General features: G+C 37.1%; 1 protein-coding gene across 2 annotated transcripts in view; it reads right to left on the minus strand.

The window, feature by feature from the left end:
- Window positions 1-2,176: 2,176 nt before the first annotated feature.
- The window catches only part of PRKCE (protein kinase C epsilon), a 285,765-nt gene continuing 268,735 nt past the window's right edge, over window positions 2,177-19,206 (minus strand). The window contains exons 15-16 of one of the 2 annotated variants that reach the window (XM_027681811.1): window positions 15,841-15,870; window positions 5,261-5,363 (exon numbers count right to left, since the gene is read on the minus strand). In XM_027681811.1, coding sequence (XP_027537612.1) covers window positions 15,856-15,870 — 15 coding nt within the window. In that variant the 3' untranslated portion in view covers window positions 5,261-5,363; window positions 15,841-15,855. Of the gene's footprint in view, window positions 5,364-15,840; window positions 15,871-19,206 lie in introns of both variants that reach the window. The other variant, XM_027681810.1, reaches the window with a different exon arrangement.

Genomic DNA, 19,206 nt, shown 5'->3' on the forward strand with positions numbered 1-19,206 from the left:
GGCACATATATACACTTTCCCAATGTGCTAAGAAAACCTTTTTTCTTTCTCCCCTTCATTGTAGCTAACGAGTCAAAAGAAGGGATATTCCGGAACACAGTAAGAGCCTGTATTGATAGAAAGGGAGTAGAGCATGTCCTGTATCTTGATTCTGGGAAAATATTTGTTGCACACAATATAAGAAAGCTAGGGAAAGACAGTTTAAACATAGCTATATATAAGGGGTACAAAAGCAGTAGGAAAACCATATTGAGAAGGTAACCATCAAAGGTTTACTGCTAAAATGGAAGCCTGTACCAAGGCAGCATTTTGCACCAGTTAAATTCCTATTTTACCTATTTTCATAATGAGCTGGACAGAACCTGTTTTCATTATGGTTGGAGAATCTATTATAAAGCATGCATATTAGAGTTACAACTGACGTAATCTGGGACAGCCTGTGAAATAACTGAGAACAAACTTGGATTAAGAAAAGAAGATGTAAAAATGTAACAGAAAACAAAACTGAACACAGTAGTCATTGTAACAATCCACATTGCATCCACATATTGAATATTACATGTCATTCTACTCCCTGTCTTCAAAAGGGATACAGTAAAATAGAAAAGGTGAAAGTTGATACAGATGACCAAAAAGATGGGATGTGTCTTTATGAAGACAGACCAGGGAAGACTTTTCAGTCTGAAAAAGAAATGACTGAGGAAGGATATACCAGTGATCTGAGTGGCATGAAAAAGGTGAATAGCAAATGATTATTTATCCTCTTTCAAAGAAAGACCCAGGCAGCACAACATGGAATTATGACTGGGTCAGAATAAACAAAATGAGATAATCTTTAACATAATGGTTAGTTGAGCTGTGTAGCTCTTTCCCACAGAATGTTTTGCATGCCAGAAGTTGACATTGTTCAAAACTGATTAATCAAAAGAAAGTTTCATATTGATTTAATAATGTAACTGACCAGACTACTAGGAGGCTTTTTGATTATCACATGATCTAAACATCCCCTATCTGGAAGGCCACAGAAGCAGACAGATACTTGCCGAAACTCTCTCCCTGAACTTTTAGTACCACATTTACAGCATGGATAGCCAAACAAACTGCAATTCATTCCTCTTCAAAAGACTGCTGTCTTCCCAAATTCTGCAGTTGGTCAGCAAGGATAAAAACCATTCTTAACAGACATCAGTTTTACAGGATTACAAGAAAACATGATATGGATTGATCTATTTGGAGACCAATGAATCTTATTGTTTATAAGATGACAGTTAAGTCTTCATATGCTTTTAAAGGTGCAACACACAGCCAGAAAAATCAATGTTACATAGTTGTTTAACTGGTAAAATCCGTATGACAAAGTTTATGCTAATGCTGTCAACACAAAGAAAACTGGAATATGCTCATAGTCACCAAACACATTTGGCCACTTTGAGAAGACTCAGTAAAGTGGAGGTTTATGCAAAAGCTGCAATTTGAACAGAAAACACTGTTCAAAACTTGTATTTTTTTTTAAAAAGCTACTTAGTATACCTACTAGCTAGGTATATTAACTGGAGATTCTTAACTGGAATTACTGCCAGAGTATGCTGATAGCTGATCTAATGAAACTGAAATAAGAATTTTAGATGATGAAAATGGAAAGTAATTAAGGTGCAAATTGAAACATGACAAAATACTGAAATATTTCAGTCAATGTCACATTGACATATTAAATTAAATAAATCATTTAATAAGTTCTATTACCCTTAATTAAACTTATACATGCTATTAATCCCTCAAGCAATCCAATTAAACACTAAAGCAGTCCCCAAAAGTGCCCTACTGAAGTGAGTTTTAACAATGCAGCTAAACAGAATGCTGCAATCAGTCAGAACTCAGTGACCATTATGCAGCCAGTAAGCCGAAAAAGTATGTAAACTCACCTGCTTGGTGTTTTTGAGGTAAATTTATATTGCTCAAGACAAGTAGTGTTCATGCACTGTTACCTGTGTTTTTGTTGGAGTGTTTAGCGCTTCACAGAGGAGGCTCTTGTTAGCAAATCCTTCCTTTGCAAAATGCTCACTCCTAAAAGACAAGCTCATGGTATTTTGTACAACATGTAACAGGAAAAAAATTCATACTTCATCTTTCTTTCTTCCTCATTAGGAAATACTCAGAAAAACTTTGAGGAAAAAAATAAGATTTAACATCATTGTATTTATTGGGTTCTGAAACAATACACATTCACATCCTTTTGAATACAGTACATTTGGCACAGTAATAATGTTTACGATGAAATAACACTAATGAATGGCAAGAGATTCAAATTACATCCATAAGAAAAAAATTCTGTACAAATAAATCCTCACAATAAAAAAAAAACCTACCCCCCAAACTGAATACACTTTATATTTAGCCAGAACTATTCTGCACATAATTTAAAAAGAGGTAATTTGTAAGCCTTTTAGGAGAGAATTATTTTTCACCCTATGGAGAAAAATGTATTTCCATCTTTAATAAAGTCTATTTGGGAGGAAAACAAAGAAACAATGGATTCTTTATAATTGTTATTATTAATAATATTTTTGGCATTTTGCACTCCTTTTACAAAGAAGGAACAGGAAAGATTTTACAGAACAGGCAGAAATGTAACAGAATGTCCATTTTTAAGAATTATCTTTAAAAAATGTTAACATAAAAACCTTCTGATGTAAACCCAAGGCAGAGGATCTAACTATTTATACTGAAGAAATATCTGCCCATGCAAAAGTTTCTATTTCCTTCACTTTCTCTTAGCATCCTACCAAACACTGCAGGTGCTGAGGCCTCTTGAAATACAAACATTTGCTAATTATCTTCATGTTAGAAATGGGAATACAGACTACACTAGCTTGCACACAATAGCTTTATGGGATGCTTTTATTCCTTCAAAATAAATGCTCCTAGTTCTGTGTAAAGGCCTCTTGTTGAACAAACAGTAGTGCACTATCCAATAACTTGTCTTCCTAGCCAGTCTACTCATCCATGTGATGAGTAGCATTGTGATCAGTTCTTGCCTGGATGTCAAAATCTAACCGTGACGAGAAATAAACAGAGCCAGTGGCGAGACACAAATTGATGGGCAGTTCTACAATGTGTTCCTAAGAGAGAAAGAAATTTAACATTGAGATGATGCAATCATTAAGATGTTTATGTGCTGGTACTCAGCTCCAGAAGCTAGTCTTTTCCCAGTACAAAAGATTACTAAGGATAAATTAAATTAAACTAAAGGCTTGATCCATTATTACACCTGTAGGCCAGACAACACATTAATTGATATATCATAATATTTAATATTTTGAAATAATCATAAGAATATATATAATAATTACACCTGAGTTTTAAAAACAAAACAAAATGGAGCTGAATGGTGTCATCAGTAACAGGCTATGAGCAGCCAGACACAAAACTGACACAAACTAACTCATCTGCTTGAGTCCGAGATTATCTCTTAAAGCCAATGACTCACACTTTGTCCACCACGACTTGTAACATTCCTTTCTCTTTCCGAGCTCTATCATGTCATAATAGAGTTGAAGAGAACTATACAAGAGATTTAGTATAGCTTAATATATGTCTACATCTTTTATAACAAAAACCTCATCTTTCTGACAGTAACTTGAACCAATACACATACAAGAGTATTGCACATGGACATTATTATAATTATTCTTTCATAGACTAACATTTTAATAGTATGCCTGAACATGCAGCAGTTGATACCTCTATATTCAATGAATTCCACAGGCCTTGCAGCAAACACTATATACAAAATCTCACCTGTACAAAAGGCAAAAAAGCTTCTTTAGTGCCACTTTGCCAATCACAAGTATATATATTTTTGTGCAGCTGGAAATCCATGTGCAACAATTAAAATGGATTCCAATGACCGCTCACTCAGTCCAGTAAAATATATAATAAAATGACCTCAGCGATACATGTACACAAAAAAACCCCAAACCAAAACCAAAACCAAACCACAGGGTACTCCTGGAAATAAGTACATAACACTGTTAGCGTATCTACAGGAGGTAACTTCACATTAGTAATATTGTCCACATGAGTTACCATTTCAATTCATACACAAAAAAAATATCAATTTACAACTTTCAATAATGTCAGTTTGTGAATGTTTGATCTTCAGTTTTTTAACACACTTCCACACATAATGCACGTGTAGCCTTATTTTGTGTCTTCTAAAAGCAGTTTTCTCTTTAGATTTTAAACATAAAACCCAACAAACACAGTAGTATTATGGTTTTGTAAAAGTGTGCAAAAGTAACACACTGCTGAGAAAATAAATATAAATAAGAAATTGCTTATCACTGTAGCTACAATGGCAAATTTATAATGTTTATCATTAATTTTTAATGTAAAATTAACTGTAAACATTTGCAAACTTGGCATCACATTAATGGTTCATTTAACAGGATACTAAATTTGGTGACATGGATAGTACTCCCAATTGCCTGAAAAACAGTAAAATGGCTATTTATAGCTGTGTTAAAGTACTATAGGCTTTTTATTCTTTAGCCCTTTAATAACCATCCATATAGTATCTATTTCTTGCTTTAAATAAAATTTCAGTTATCTTTGTCACTCTTATTCCTAAGAGTTTTCTGTACATTGTACGAGGAACTTCATTAAAATCCTTAATTGATGTGCTTCTTTTTTTGGACAGCTTTATAGTTTGTACCTCACCACAATAAATTAATAATTGAGGATTAAACCTCCATGAAGGCAGACTTTGCTTTTCAAAGGGCATCTGAGTACAGACCTCACCATAACCACCAGTGCAGAAGAAACAGTTCTCACTTTCTTAGCTTAAATACATATGATGATTACAGAACATGGTCTGCTAAATTGCTTTTAATAGTATAGCTTCATTTTCTATGGAAAAGATGCACTTTTGTCCTCTGGGAATTCCTATTCTTAGGAATAAAAGAAAAGTTGCAAATATACGGCAGTGTGTTACATCTACAATTTCTGATACAAAATTATTTTGCATTGCTTTGTGAGACAGAAATTAAGAGTGCTTTCAGGTCAGAAGACAAAGGAAAAACAATAAATATATACTTTAACGTGGGATATGGGCTCAGGGTAAGAGAAGTAGTTCTTGATCTACTGAGTCTCAGTGATTTGGTGATCTCTTCAGAATCACTTCTTGCAGCATCATTCATCTGTCAGTCTAACGTTGTCTATGGCAGTAGCTCTTCTCCAAAATAAGAGAACCCTTTAAATTCTTCTTGATTGATTTGTTTTATAATTGTCTCATCCACTAGCGTTAATACTGGTTCTTCTCGTGTAAAGTCTTGATCAAAGTTATTTACATCCCTTTTGGTTTTCTGAGAAGAAAAATATAAATAAGGTGAATACTAAAATAGCACAATAAAATAAAAGGTGCTCTCCCTCTTCTCCATCCCCCCCAAAAGGCTGAATTTTCTGGAATGATTGAAATAAAAGAGGAGCTACTTCACACAAATAATAACAGACATATGAGAGAAGCTACAGGAGCAAGTAATATAAATGAGTTCAGGAGAGGCCACAGAAGCAGTACTATAAATGAGTTCCCAGAGACTCATGGGTCTCTTGACAGGCGAAGGAATAGCAGTATGATGATAAAGCAGGAAGCTGAAATTAGGATTGATTTAGAAAAGGCTTTGGCATAGTAGGTGGTATGGCTGTTTCCTCTTAGATTTGAACAAAATCATCTCTCATTTTAGAGGCGCAGAGTGAACTGATTTAATTGATTCCCCCACAGCTGTTTCAACTGTCTCAACTGTTGAACTGTTGTCTACTGTTTCAACTCTAATTTAACCGTTTCTTTAAATCAGGCTACAATCAGCTTTAAAAAGCTGAGGTAAAGCTTGCAACAGCTCTCAATCCAAAATTCTTGAGCTCCACATTGGCAACTCAAATTTCCTAATGCAGCCGAATGTCATTCAGAGCACCACAGCAAAGTGTGAAATTCTGTCTCCAAAGAAATCCACCTCAGAAGTCTTCTTTATTTCAATGACATCAGGATTTCCCCATTGAAGTCTAAAGCACCTCCCTCCTTCAGCAAAGCTGGGCCAACAAAATTCAACTGTACATGTTCTGGGATAAGAGGAATTAACCAGAAACAGTCTTGGAGAGGCTGACTTGCTGTCCTCAGGACACTCACAACAGTGACTATCTGTGACCACTTACATGAAAAAAACACTCTAGGCTACAGCTAAAAACATTCTTCCTGGTCATTCCCTTGAACCTGCACTGTTCACATCTTCTAAGGTAGCAGTGTATTTCAGGCATGTACAGGTTCAGGAAATTGGAACAAACATTTTTCTTTACAATATCTCTTTTCTCTTTGTTTCATGGAATCTAATAATTATTTGAGTGATACTTAATGGAGGCACACTGACACATTGAAAACAAGCTTTGTGTTCATCCTGCACATGTATGAGATTAAGATGATACTGGAAATCGAATAGCTACTTGACTTGCAAAGTACAATGATAAAGTCATACATCATAAAGTATATTAATGTATTCCAAATGGGATATATGCCCTCTTTCAACATAGGTAAATTTTTCTATAAAATATACATATATATAAATGTTCATATTCTTCATCAGCTTTACTGAGGCACTAAACAGTTTTCTTCCTCACAATTGTAAAATGATCACAGCAACCTTCACCTACACTGTTTGTGAGAACTTTAGAAATATAGGGAAAAATGTCTATATAAATGCAAGAGACTGTCACTTGTAAACCATGTACTTTATAAGTGCAGGCAAACAAAAATCTACAACCTCTATCTACAAAATTCCATTAAAAGGAAAGGGATATGGACTTAACAAACATATATACATGTTTATGTAGTTTACATTTGAAATATTTACTTCGTACATAAAGACAAGACACAAAGTATATGCAACCCATATACTTCGAACTGCATAAGGCATGAGGGAGGTGGCTTTGGACTTTATGGGTTTTTTCCCAAATCATTTGGGCAAATATTGCAAAATAAGAATGAAATTCCGTCTCAGTTTTGAAATGCATTACATAGCAACTGCATCTACATTCTTCTTGTTCTCCATGTCCTACTGTAGTATTTTCACACACTTACACAATGAATTTTCCACAGGAATAGTCAATAAATCAGAAGGAAGCAAGTGAATATTTACAGAAAGTAGATTCAAATTCAGAACTGTAGTTATATGCAAAAGAAATGTGACTACATTCACACTTTAACCACTAGCTATCGAGAACAAATAAACTCTGGTGTAGCTGAAAACAAATACAATATATATTATTTTCAGGTTTTCACTCAATGTATTTGTGAAAAGTGTTATTTCCTTGCTGAAGCTAAAATAGTAAGATGACAAACTCCTCAAAGCCTATTGGGGCAATTAATTCCTAATAGCTACTTATTCCAGAAAATTATCACTAAGACTTGTGAAGGTGTTAGATGAAAAAAGAGCGCAGATGGGTACATCTAAAAAACTGTCCCAACATTGGTGTACCTAACTCCTACTGATTAAAAATAATTGTGCTTTCAGTAGAACTTTGAATCCCAAGCTTTGTGCTTAGATTTAAAAGCCTACTACGTTTTAAAATATGTCTTCAAGACCAAAGCAGGAAACAGAAACTTTTGCTTTCTCAGATTTATAAACAATTCCATGTAGTTTTGGCAGAGAGGTAAATAATCCAATTTATTAACAGGACAAGCACGGAGCAATCTATGATTGCAAGGATATGCTAACAAGTCTCTAACTAACCAATTGATTAAGTGAGATTAAACAAATCACAGGGAACAAAAGTGAGTGGAATAAGCCATACAAGAGCAAAGGCAGAGTTCATAACAAGTGCTTCAACAGAAAGATTTATTTGAGAAACCCTCCTTAGCAACTTAGGCACCTTCTTCCTGAAGCTATGCCTATTTTGCAAGGCTCCATCTGCTAAGACAAAACAGGTCTGGCCACATTTCTGCTACTACTGCTATTTTAATGTACTTGCACAGTGAATACTCTGGAGGCCAAGAGCGTGAACCAATATACAGTTGCAGCATGAGGACTCAGGATGAAGGTATGAAGGGCTGTGGCGGTCTCCTAGCAGAAAAGCTGAGAAAAGAAGGAAGATCTGCAAGGTAAGGAGAATATATAAAAGAAACAGAGTGCAGCTATTATCCAACTTTGAACATTAAAAAATCATGAAGATAAAAGGAAAAATATTCAGATTGGCTGGCAAATGCATCATTTAAAAGGTAGTAATTAAATGGGTGGGATTCTGTTTATTTAGCCTGCAACTCTGAGACTCTGGGATGAATTATTTTAAACTTTAAATTTTTTTTTCCAGGTAAGACTTTTCAATTTCAGATGACTGAAGAAAGCAGAGTACTAGGAAAAAAGAACGCCCAAAACTACAGCTGTCCACCCAAAGACACAGAAATTCAATGAAGTTTCAGATGCTGTTTTTTTTTTCTCTAGACTACCCAAGCATCTTGTCTTCACCATGCGTCAATGCTACACGAGAGCAGGGGCACAGCAGCTACCCAAGAGCTTCCAACAGTAGGTGCCAAATTCCACACTGCACTGAAACTGCTCTACTGCAGGCAGCATGTGGGCAGAGTCTGTCTCTGACAAAGAGCAGCAGCAGTGACATAGCACTACTAATGACTAAAAATGACATGACTCCAGTTCTAAACCTCATCAGAAAGATGGCTTCTCCAACAGCAGAGTATTTCTGATAGTGAGAAGGAATAGTGACTCACTACCTCTTGTGCAGAAAATGTGCTGGCCAGTTGATCTTTTGTCTTCCTTTTTCCCAGCAGTGTGAACGCTTCATAGGTGTCCTGTCTGACCTAGTGTGACCTGTTTATCTTGCGAGACATGTTGGTCTTTTTTCATGTGGGTATGATCTGATTAAATATAACACTTAAGCTACAGAGATAGAACCCCTTGAATCAATAAATATTAATATGACTACTACCCATCAAGGATGAACCAGATATGAATGACAGGAGCCTTTGGCATTGAAAAGCCACAGAAATCCTTACGAGAAGGCACCTGACAGAGGGTGTTCCAAACCAGGGAACTCAGCAAAGCTTGGACACCTCGTTGGCTGGGTCATGATGCCAAGAGGCTCAGTGGATTTTCTTCTGCCTAATAAGGATTAAATTAATTGTCCAGTTTGGAGACATTAAGAGATATAGCTCTTTACTCTGTTACTTCTTTTTATTTAATTTGCAGAAAATCACTGAAACTCTTTCAAGTCATTTGCAAGCTCAATGGCTGCACTAAATTGGGCTGGAATTGTCCAGCAGGTTCAAATGCTACCCAGAGAAGGTGGAGAAAAGATGGAGCTGGAGCCTAGGAAAAAACACTGCCACAAAAGACTAGGTTTTGTGTTTTAGTCTGATTGTCCTACAAATTCAAATATGCTGTTTAAATATAACTAGAGGAATCCTCTTTAAATCAATTAATAGATTTCTGTTTATGAAGTAGAATGAGCAGATAATCCAGAACAGATAGCTAATACAAGAAGTGAGGCTAGAAATTATCATTACAACAATGAACTAGTATGTGAAAGAAAAAAATACTGTGCTATGATATTTTTCAGTAAGTGGACCTTTTGACACAAAATATATACAAAGCTCATGCGTGATTTTCACAGTCTGAGATACCGTCAGCACAGAAATGCAGATGCAGACTGACCTTTCTATATTGCTGAATGAAACATCTTTCCCTTTATTCCACTTCAATTTTTTGTCAATAGCAGTGCTTTGTGCCTCCTCATATATTTTTCAAGTCCACAGTGAAATCCTGGAGTTTGCCATTCATATGGGGACCGTCCCAGTGCAGCACCTGGCTGTATCAGCAGCATATCTCACACCCTGACAGATGCATTGAATCTGGGCAGGAAGCTGCTGCAGCTTTCAGTGTGCTGCTACAGGGGCACAGGGCAGCAGTGCAGCAGCAGGGACACGCAGCAAGAGTTGCACCTTCTCATAGGTATTACATGGTATCCCTTAATTTTATCCAGGATTTTGCTTCAGTAAGAAACAAATGGTACCTGTGTTTGGCACAGTATCACCAAGAAGAAATTCTTAGATCAGGATGATAAGAGTTTAAATATTTTGTATTTACCTCATCACTGATAAGACTTTCAGATTATATTTATCAAGACAAATGGAAACTCAAAACATCAAACCAGCTGGTTTGAAGTACAAGGTTATGTGGCTAACCTCACATATAACTGTCCTCTCATTCACCTTTCCTTATTATGATAACAAAAACCACAGCACAGGCAAAGATAACTTTGCACCACTGATTGGATCTCTTTTCGTAAAGGTGTAGTAGTTTCTAAAAAAATGAGACCAACTGTGATGATCACTCACGTTTGCACATAACTCATGCTATATAGTGAGAAATTCGGTATAGATATTTTGAAGGAAACAAGCTGAGAAGCACAACACTCCAGGCCTATCTTTCAGTTTATCCTCAGGATACCTCTTCACAGTATTTGCATGTCCTGATAATCTATATCGGTATTAGAAGTAGTTCCTAGCTTGTCTTATTTCAGAAGATACGAAATACATATTATCAAAGTAACTTTATAAGTTATTAAATTTTTCTGGCATGTTAATTGCTCTATTCACACATGGAAGAGTTACAACACATCAGTCATGAGCTGCAGTATATTCAACTGAAGGTTATGATGATAAAAAGGGTTTTGAAGCCAAGTAGCTTTTACAAGTATGCCAACATTCATTCCTTCTGAGCAGAGAGGGAGCTTTTGTGCTCCTATATTATGCTTTCATTAGATGTAAAGGACATCAAACTCAGTGAAAGCAGTGGGAAAACCCCTCACTCAATGAAGATGTTAACAGATAGTGAAACAGTATTTGAAAAGCATGCCAACCTATGCAGTCCACAATTTAATCTGTTGTGGAAGTACACATATATTTAATAAACACCAAGCTAATTCACAAAACTATGAATTTTAAAAGGGAGTATTTGTGATACAGTAAGCTGGAACCACCTTTATATTGAAACAGTATGTATCTTTCTTAGGAATGTGAAATGGGTCAAGGAGGAAGGAGGAATAAGCTAAACAATTAGTGTTATAAACATTTAATGACTACATGGCCAGAATGCCAGTCTTTGTATTTCTCTTTTACACAGCCTTTCTCAAAACCACAGCCTCCCAAAATCACCACCAAAAAACAAACAGCAAGGCAAACAAAATCAAAGCTCTGCAGGTTCACTGACAACTACCCTGTGTTCCCAGTCTGGGCAACGAACCTCTCCCAGAAGAAGTCACTGTAAAACTCATCCCCTATGGCCCTACTTGAGTATGGTTTTAAGATGATCACAAGTACACATCACTAAAGTTATATATAGCAAATTTGCTTTGTTCATAGCCTGATTGCTAAAGCACAACAGTTACCTCTGTGTAAAACATAGATGGAAATAGATTTCAGAGGAGCTTCTGGGGAGCTCAGCACCATCTTCCCATCTGTGGTTAGTCCTTTACCCTCAAAATCCATCTTGTCCACCTTATCAGGCCTTCTTCCATCAAGACTCAATCGTGACACAGCCACTGCACATAAGCTATGCTATGGTAGAATACATGCATTCTTTAAAGTGAAAAAAACTGAAGGGGAAGAGTGCTAATTTCTGAATTCCTACACTTCATTTTTACCTTATAGTTGATTTCTTTAAGAGATTTAACCTCATGAGAAACAATTTTATATTTCTTCTTGGGGCAGGGAGGAAATACAAGGACAGAAAGTAATGGAACAATCATACAAAAATACCCTTCAGCTGCACAATGCGATTCCTATTGTAAATCTTATGACACACTCTGCAGCGTAGATTTTATATGTGTGTCTCTCTAATTCATATTATATTGGCAAGCTTCCATTGATATCCTCAAATGCTTTAAGGTCATGATCAGTGATATCACCTTCCCTCTTACGTTCTGGTACATATCCAAGGTTAGCCCATTTTCAGTTGTGCTCTCCCAAAATGGCATTTCAACCATTGTTATAGCAGAGTTACAGTAATCAGGGCTGGCGCATCTGTGACGTTGTGAGTCCTCAAATACATGTGTAGAGGCCCTTTTGTCTTTCTGATCCCTAGCACTTTGGCACAAAGGACTAGCTATATCCAGACAATGGAGCTGACTTGCTAAGAAGAGAAAGAAGTGAGGCAGGTTGGTAAGTCTAGGGCACATGTTCCTAGAATTCCAGTGGCTTCCAGGAGACATCCCTTAAATCACTGAAAAATTACCCAAATATAGATAGTCTAACAGTGCACTGAGATATCTGACCAGATTTATTCTGTAAAAGATCAGTAGATTTACTTTACTTTTCATTCTTTAACCAATCACAAAGACAAGGAATAAATTAAGGACACTGTGATGCTAGTAAATAGATGCATGATGTAATGAAATATTTCAAGACACTCTATGTATCCTGAATAAATACTGACCAACCGACTTTCCAATGGTTTATTCTGCCTACAGTCACCTACCCCTTGAATCACTGAAAAGTACCACATAATGGAAACCTTCCTAATTATGACATGAAATTACAAATATATTGTAATATCTTGTGATTCTGAGCCCCTCCTATACTGAGGAGGCATCAACACGTGCATTGTGACACTGGATGCAAAGAAACACCTCAGCATGAAAGGTAATAGCAAGTGGGAGCATCATTACAAGACACAGTTACACACCAGAATGGTTTGCACAACAAGCCATAGAGTAAGAATGCTACACAGTTTTTGGCAAGATTGCCTTCATTTCTGGAAACTCATGCTCTTTGATGCTTTAGCTAATTAAGAAAATAACTTTTAGTTTGGCATGGATGACGCATATGACAGGCTTTCATAGAGTGAAATTGTATAGTAGGTCTATTACAAAGGGAGAAAGCTACACGGTGATGGTTTAATTCTAAGACTAATGAATTATTAGAGATTATATTTTGAAGTGTAATGATTATTTTTAAGCCTTTACAAAGACAGATTAAAATAAAGATATATGTGACTTTAGAAAGCAGCTGAAGCTACTGTCTTTTTTTTTAAACTAATGCACATATAAATTGTAGGCTAAAAAACCCACATTGCACAACTACAGATGAATTCCTACTACTGCATCTCAGTACATCTTTCCATCTTTCCTCCAGACACTTTAATTGCTTTTACAGAACATGATTTTATTAAAAGAGCACAGTAAGATACAGCAGAGTTTGTAGTGACATGGGTTTAGTTCTTGGTTCTGCTTTGGATCTCCTTTGAGCTTGAGCTTGAGTAATTTTCTCTTCACCCTACATCTAATTTTCTTCCTATTTTTGTTCTTCTATACATGGGCTGTGATCTTCTCTGTCTATCATTATCTATGATCTCTTGACTGTCTTTCACTTATATGGGTTTTTGCACAGTGGGAACCCCATCTTGCTGGGAATTTGAGCTGTTAATGCAGACATGATGGCACAAACTCAAACTCTCTTCTTCTTGTTCTTGTCAAATATAAACACAATCCTACAAAGAGTCATGGGAAGTCATGGTCTCCAAATCCTTCTTTTCCATACTCCATAATTAAGCCAAGGGAATTGTTGTTCTGTATGTCCTTTGCAAATATCAATATGGCATCAAGGAACAAGATCTGTGCTTAAGGCTCTTCATAAATATCTAGACTGAGTGTTCCTCTCATCATGCAGAATTTAGGCATACGACTTCTGGAGCATGCTGTTGAGAGGACCAGTACAAGCTCTGTCCCTCCACAGTAACAAAATCCCTTATAACAGCACAGCAGCAGGAGAGGTGCAGCAGCTAATGAAGTGCTAGGATTCCTTACCAGGTAAAGACATCTCCCTCGTCCTGCTACTGATAAGTAGCTACATATCAGCAGCTTCAGTCCACCATCTGCTATTAGTGCATATGTTGAAGGAATTAAGTTTTGCACTAGTATGCTAAGCTGTGAACACATACATTGACAAATTTTTGCTGCCCATTTTGGATGAACATCCTAGTAAGACCTTATGCTTGCACTGGCATAGTATACTGCTAGTATAGAAAGTTCTACATGAGAAATAAACCTAAAGCCAAACCTCTTTTTATATTCTATGTTCACTGGACTCCAGCTGTGATGGGACTGGTCATGGACTGCCAGCCTTCAAAGAGTCTTTGCTTTTTCGGATAAATTCCTCTCCACCTTCTGATAAAGAGTCAGATGCTACTGCTTCTTAATCACCTGGTGTTTTCCCCCTGGCCTTCATTGATATCAGAAACAGGCCCAACCCAGGAATATTATTTATTATCTACATCAATATAAACCCAAAATATTTCTGCTTGAATTCTTAAGAATGTACTTTAAGTAAATATGATAAAAATATTTCACTTAATGGTTTAGATTAATTTACGAAAATAGCACTGGAGATTAAAGCAGCCAAAAAGTGAAACAGAATTTCTGTTTTTCTCGGGAAGCCCAAAAGGAAAGCAAGTACACTCTGGCTGCTTATGACTCTTTCCAATGGGCACCACTTAACACGTACATTTAACAGATGGTTAAATTAACTTAATTAGCCAGTATGAAAAGATTTTAGTGCTATAAGACTGGGACTCAACAAACCCAAACAAATACTTCTGGATCCCCAGTACAGAATCAAAAGAAGCATAATAAAAGTTGTTTAACTTATAAATATTTGGGAACCTGCAGTGCCTGGAAGTAGCTTTCAAACTTCTGTAATTCTAGTGTTATGCTAATCACAGCTCAAAACAGCTGCTGTAGACACTGGAGCTGAAGAGAATAAAAAGACCCCAAAAATAAGACTAATAGAATGAGAAATTCTGGGAAAACACCCTTGTTCATCCAAAAAACCAACACTGAAATCCCTTAAAAATACCAGCTCACTTACTCATGGTTTCTCTAAGCCGCCGTACAAGCTGCACATAAGCTCCTCAAAAGCTACATACTTACACTTTGAGCAAGCTTAGTGGTTGCATGAAGTGCCAAGCTAGTTGAAGCTTTGGAAACCAAGGCCCTTTATTTTGCTGGAGGAAGAGGCAGAAGTATTACAGACTTCTCTGTCCTGCCCAGCCACGTGCTAGACTGATTGGCCTGAGCTATGTTTCAGGCACTTATGGTACTGTTTGTTGTTCACATCTGCCTACCTCAAGTTCACCTGAGATCTCAAACTTCATTGTCTAACAAAAGCCAATGCTTCTCAATCAGCAGCCACCTGGCTAACACTTGAGCCAGTAGCAGAAAAGTGTAATTTCTAGGAACCAGATGACATTAAGTATTTGATTTATGATACCCTGTGGCAGGGGCGGTATGCGGAAAAAGTGTTAGACTCCCACCATTATGGCTGTTTGCAATAGAAAGTCTGTCCCAAAAGTCCACATCTATTTTTCTTTAGTTTTTCTAATGGATATATGTTAACCATTCTCACAAATAGAGTCTACCCTGTTTCTAAACATTTGGGGTTTTTTTGCATACCAGTATTAATCACCATGATGTCACTCTCAGAAGAAAGCTCCTTGTTTTCCTATGCCTGAAATGTCTGCAGCAAGTGGGGAATACATAATGTGCAATGTTTAATAATGGTACATGAGGGTCTGAGGTCTCAAGACCACTCCCCAGTGTTTTGTCTAAGCAGTAACACTTCATGCAAAGGCATGCAGTATAGCCCCTTGCGTGCCCATCTGCTAAATGCTCATTGCCATGCACTGATGACTGAATGGAAATATTATGAAACTGAAGGGACACCTCAAGGTTATTAGGCCTAAAAATGGACCTACCTTGACATTTTCCCCATATTGAAGGCCTTACCTTAAAGAGGGACATTCACACTGAAGCAAACTTGAAAAGAGAGAACATTTATACAAAAAAGAAATTTACTTGGCCTGTAATTTCCTATGTTCCTTCTGGTGCTACTGAATGATACTGCATTTTACAGGATTTCTTCCCCACAGCGTAAAGGCAAAGTCATAATTCTGCATGGATGATGATACAATCTATTGTCACATAAAAGTAGAGGTGTGCCAAAAAACCCCCACCAAAACAGTATCATGACTTCCCAACACCAGGTTAAAAATCCCTCATTAAAAAGTAAAAAAATCTTTGCCTGTTTGCACTGGTATGAAAACAAATCTGAGATTATAGAACTTATATTTCAAGCTAACATTTTTGAAAGTTTTCTCCAGAAACGTGGTCCCTCTTTAAGGATTCCAGCCATATTTCACAGTAAGCAGATGGTTGCTGCAGCAATTTAAACACACACCTTTCTAATTGAAAACATTTTTCAGGAGCCATTCAGTGCAGCACCTACCCACGAGGCAGGTGCGGCCTCTGCCTGTTTGCCTGTGCAAACAGCTCAGCTGCACACTCTGTAGGTGCTGATTTGTATTTGCTATTTATTACCCAGTTTCCAAACGCTATGGGCACCCAGCTTGTTGTTAAGTCATAGGCAAAGGGTTGCCAAAATTTTGTCAGTTTTTCACTCATTTAGGGGAGGGGGAAAAGAAAATTCATGGTGCTCAGTGACTCCAGTTGTAACCCACAATCATTGGCTAGGACTAGAATTGTATATTTGGGAATGATTTTATTTCAAACCTTTGCTGCAGTGTAAAACTGAGAGAGGACACATTGCTGGCATCCTTAAGTCAAGACTTAACAAGGGAGTTCAGGTTCACAAAGGAAACTGCATACAGACAATGTGGCTCAGATAGTGATAACTAAGGGGGGAGGGACTTCAATAATGGTTTATCATTATCTTTGAGTTACTGGAGCTGAGAGAGGTGCAAATTACTGTAGGAAATTTGAGGCTGAGGACCAAGATGAAATCTGCTAACACTGAGGTCTGCTATAGCATAGAACACTCTTCCAAGGGAAGTCCTACACCTTCAGTCAATTTAAAAGCCAGGTTGATCTTGAGCATTTGTTTTTTAACACTTCTCAGTCATATTTTTTTGCTGTCACAGAACTTTGCATTAAGCATCCTGAGATTACCACGGAGGGGAAACACAGGCATGAAAAGGTTAGGTGATGCAGCCTGGATCACATAATGAATTTCTAGAAAATCTGGTGGAAGAACTCATATATCTTGCAATTCTTGGGTCTCTGGTTTTAGCAGCTAGACCAACTCTCTATCCTGAGAAGCCAGAACTGAAGAAGGAACTTACAAATGTTCAGAAAATATTCTCAGTGACATAACAGTAGCAATGGAAGAGGCTGTAAAATGAAGGGATTCACATCAGATGAACTAAATAGGCGTGCAGCAGCTGTTGTTGCTCCATACTGCAAGATACAATTTTGCAATAGACTATCTTGTTCATTTTGTTTCTAATTCTCTCAAAGAAAGTGAGCTTTCAGAACTGGAAACAAAAAAATTATGAATACATTGAGAAAATTAAAATAATGTATTGTTCTGTGAAAGCTGCATGTTGACAGTAAATCATTGTAATGTGATTATTTTGTTAACTTCATCTACATAAAGCCACACTATAAATGGATTGCTCCAGGCACTGATAAAGCCATTAACTTTGGCTTAATTGCTAGAAAGAAATACATATGGCAAACATCTGTTTTACCAGGCTTTGTATTACCCTCTGGCTCAGAGTTCTTCAGCTTTTTCATGTTGAAGATGTCTTAGATGAAGCCTCAAATTTTCCCAATCCTGACATTGACAACAGGGTGGATGAAAACACCAAATCTGTCTGTTTGCATGCACATTTCAAGGGCTGATAGTGAAAACTCGGTCTGAACGGACAGGAGTGTGCCTGTAGTGAGACTGTCCTTGCAGCACAGTGAACCACAGTGACCATGAAACATGATTTTATTGTGCTAGTCTAATTCTACAAAAAAACAAGAAAAAAAGCCCTCAGAAGCCTAGAGTACATCTCCTGCGAGGAAAGGCTGAGAGCTGGGGCTAAGCCTGGAGAAGAGAAGGCTCTGTGGAGACCCTTCAATACTTAAAGGTGGCTTAAAAGAAAGAAGGGGTCAGACTTTTTAGTAGGGCTTTTGTGATAGGATACAGGGTAATGGTTTTAAATAAAAGAGGGCAGATTTAGACTAGATACAGTTTATGATGAGGATGATGAAACACTGGAACAGGTTGCTCAGATTGGTGATAGATGCCCCATTCCTGGAAAGATTCAAGATCAGGCTGGACATGGCTCTGAGCAACCTGGTCTGGTTGATTAGGCTCACTGCAGAGGGGTTGGACTAGATGATCTTTAAAGGTTCTTTCCAACCCACACCATTCTATGATTCTATGATTCTATGAAATTGATGCTCATATGAGGCTACCACTGACTTCAGCCAAATGAGTAACAAAATTTGGGCAGTGATCTTTCTCCATCCCTCTTGCGAGAGGGTCTGTGATATTGTGCATATTTTTTCTACTTGTGCACATTTTTTCCACTTGTGCACGTCTCTGAGCTTCACTGGCTGATGCTAGTGATACGTCAGCAGGCCACAGGTTCAGTCTGGAAAGCCGGTTGTGCCCTCAGAAATGGCACAAAGAATTTCTTGCAGGGAATCTATAACAATATAAATTTAATCAATACACATTAAACCTGAAGCAGCAATCATTTCAATGACTGTTTTTAACACGTATTTTATTATTTGGTATGGATGGACAGAATTATCCCATCATGCCAGTAAGCAAGATCTACCACACTTACCACCATATCAATAATTTTGGTAAGAAATTAATCTACTGCACCCTTATTTTAATTTGTAATATGGCAAAAGCACTTTGAAAATAGAAATAACCAATTCAATCAAGCCAGGAACATAGCCAGGGAAATAAAGAAAGATGGCGAGCAGAGCAACCAGTTATGTCGCAAACCATAGCCTGGTTTTATGGCTACTGATCAGGGAAATTTCATTTTCCAAATGGAATAAAGTTCCAGGAAGACTACATGCAACAAAACAGCTCAACATAGGAATAAAATGCCTCAAAAGAATTTCTGTCTCACGACAGTTGCTCTGAAGAAAAGATATCCGCCTGCACTAAAATGGCACTTACGTCTTGCATTTGCAATTACATATTCATGTCTGCACTAAAAGCAGTGGGGAAGAATAATGTTATTTAGAAAATTTCAAGACAGACTGTGAAACTCTAAGAATTAAGGCTTTGAGAACAGCAAAAATGATCTTCAAGCGACATTGCAAGGTCACTGTAGCTTAGTT

Source organism: Neopelma chrysocephalum, unplaced genomic scaffold, assembly GCF_003984885.1.
Source record: "Neopelma chrysocephalum unplaced genomic scaffold, ASM398488v2 Primary Assembly neopelma1_61b, whole genome shotgun sequence".
NCBI classification, from domain to species: domain Eukaryota; kingdom Metazoa; phylum Chordata; class Aves; order Passeriformes; family Pipridae; genus Neopelma; species Neopelma chrysocephalum.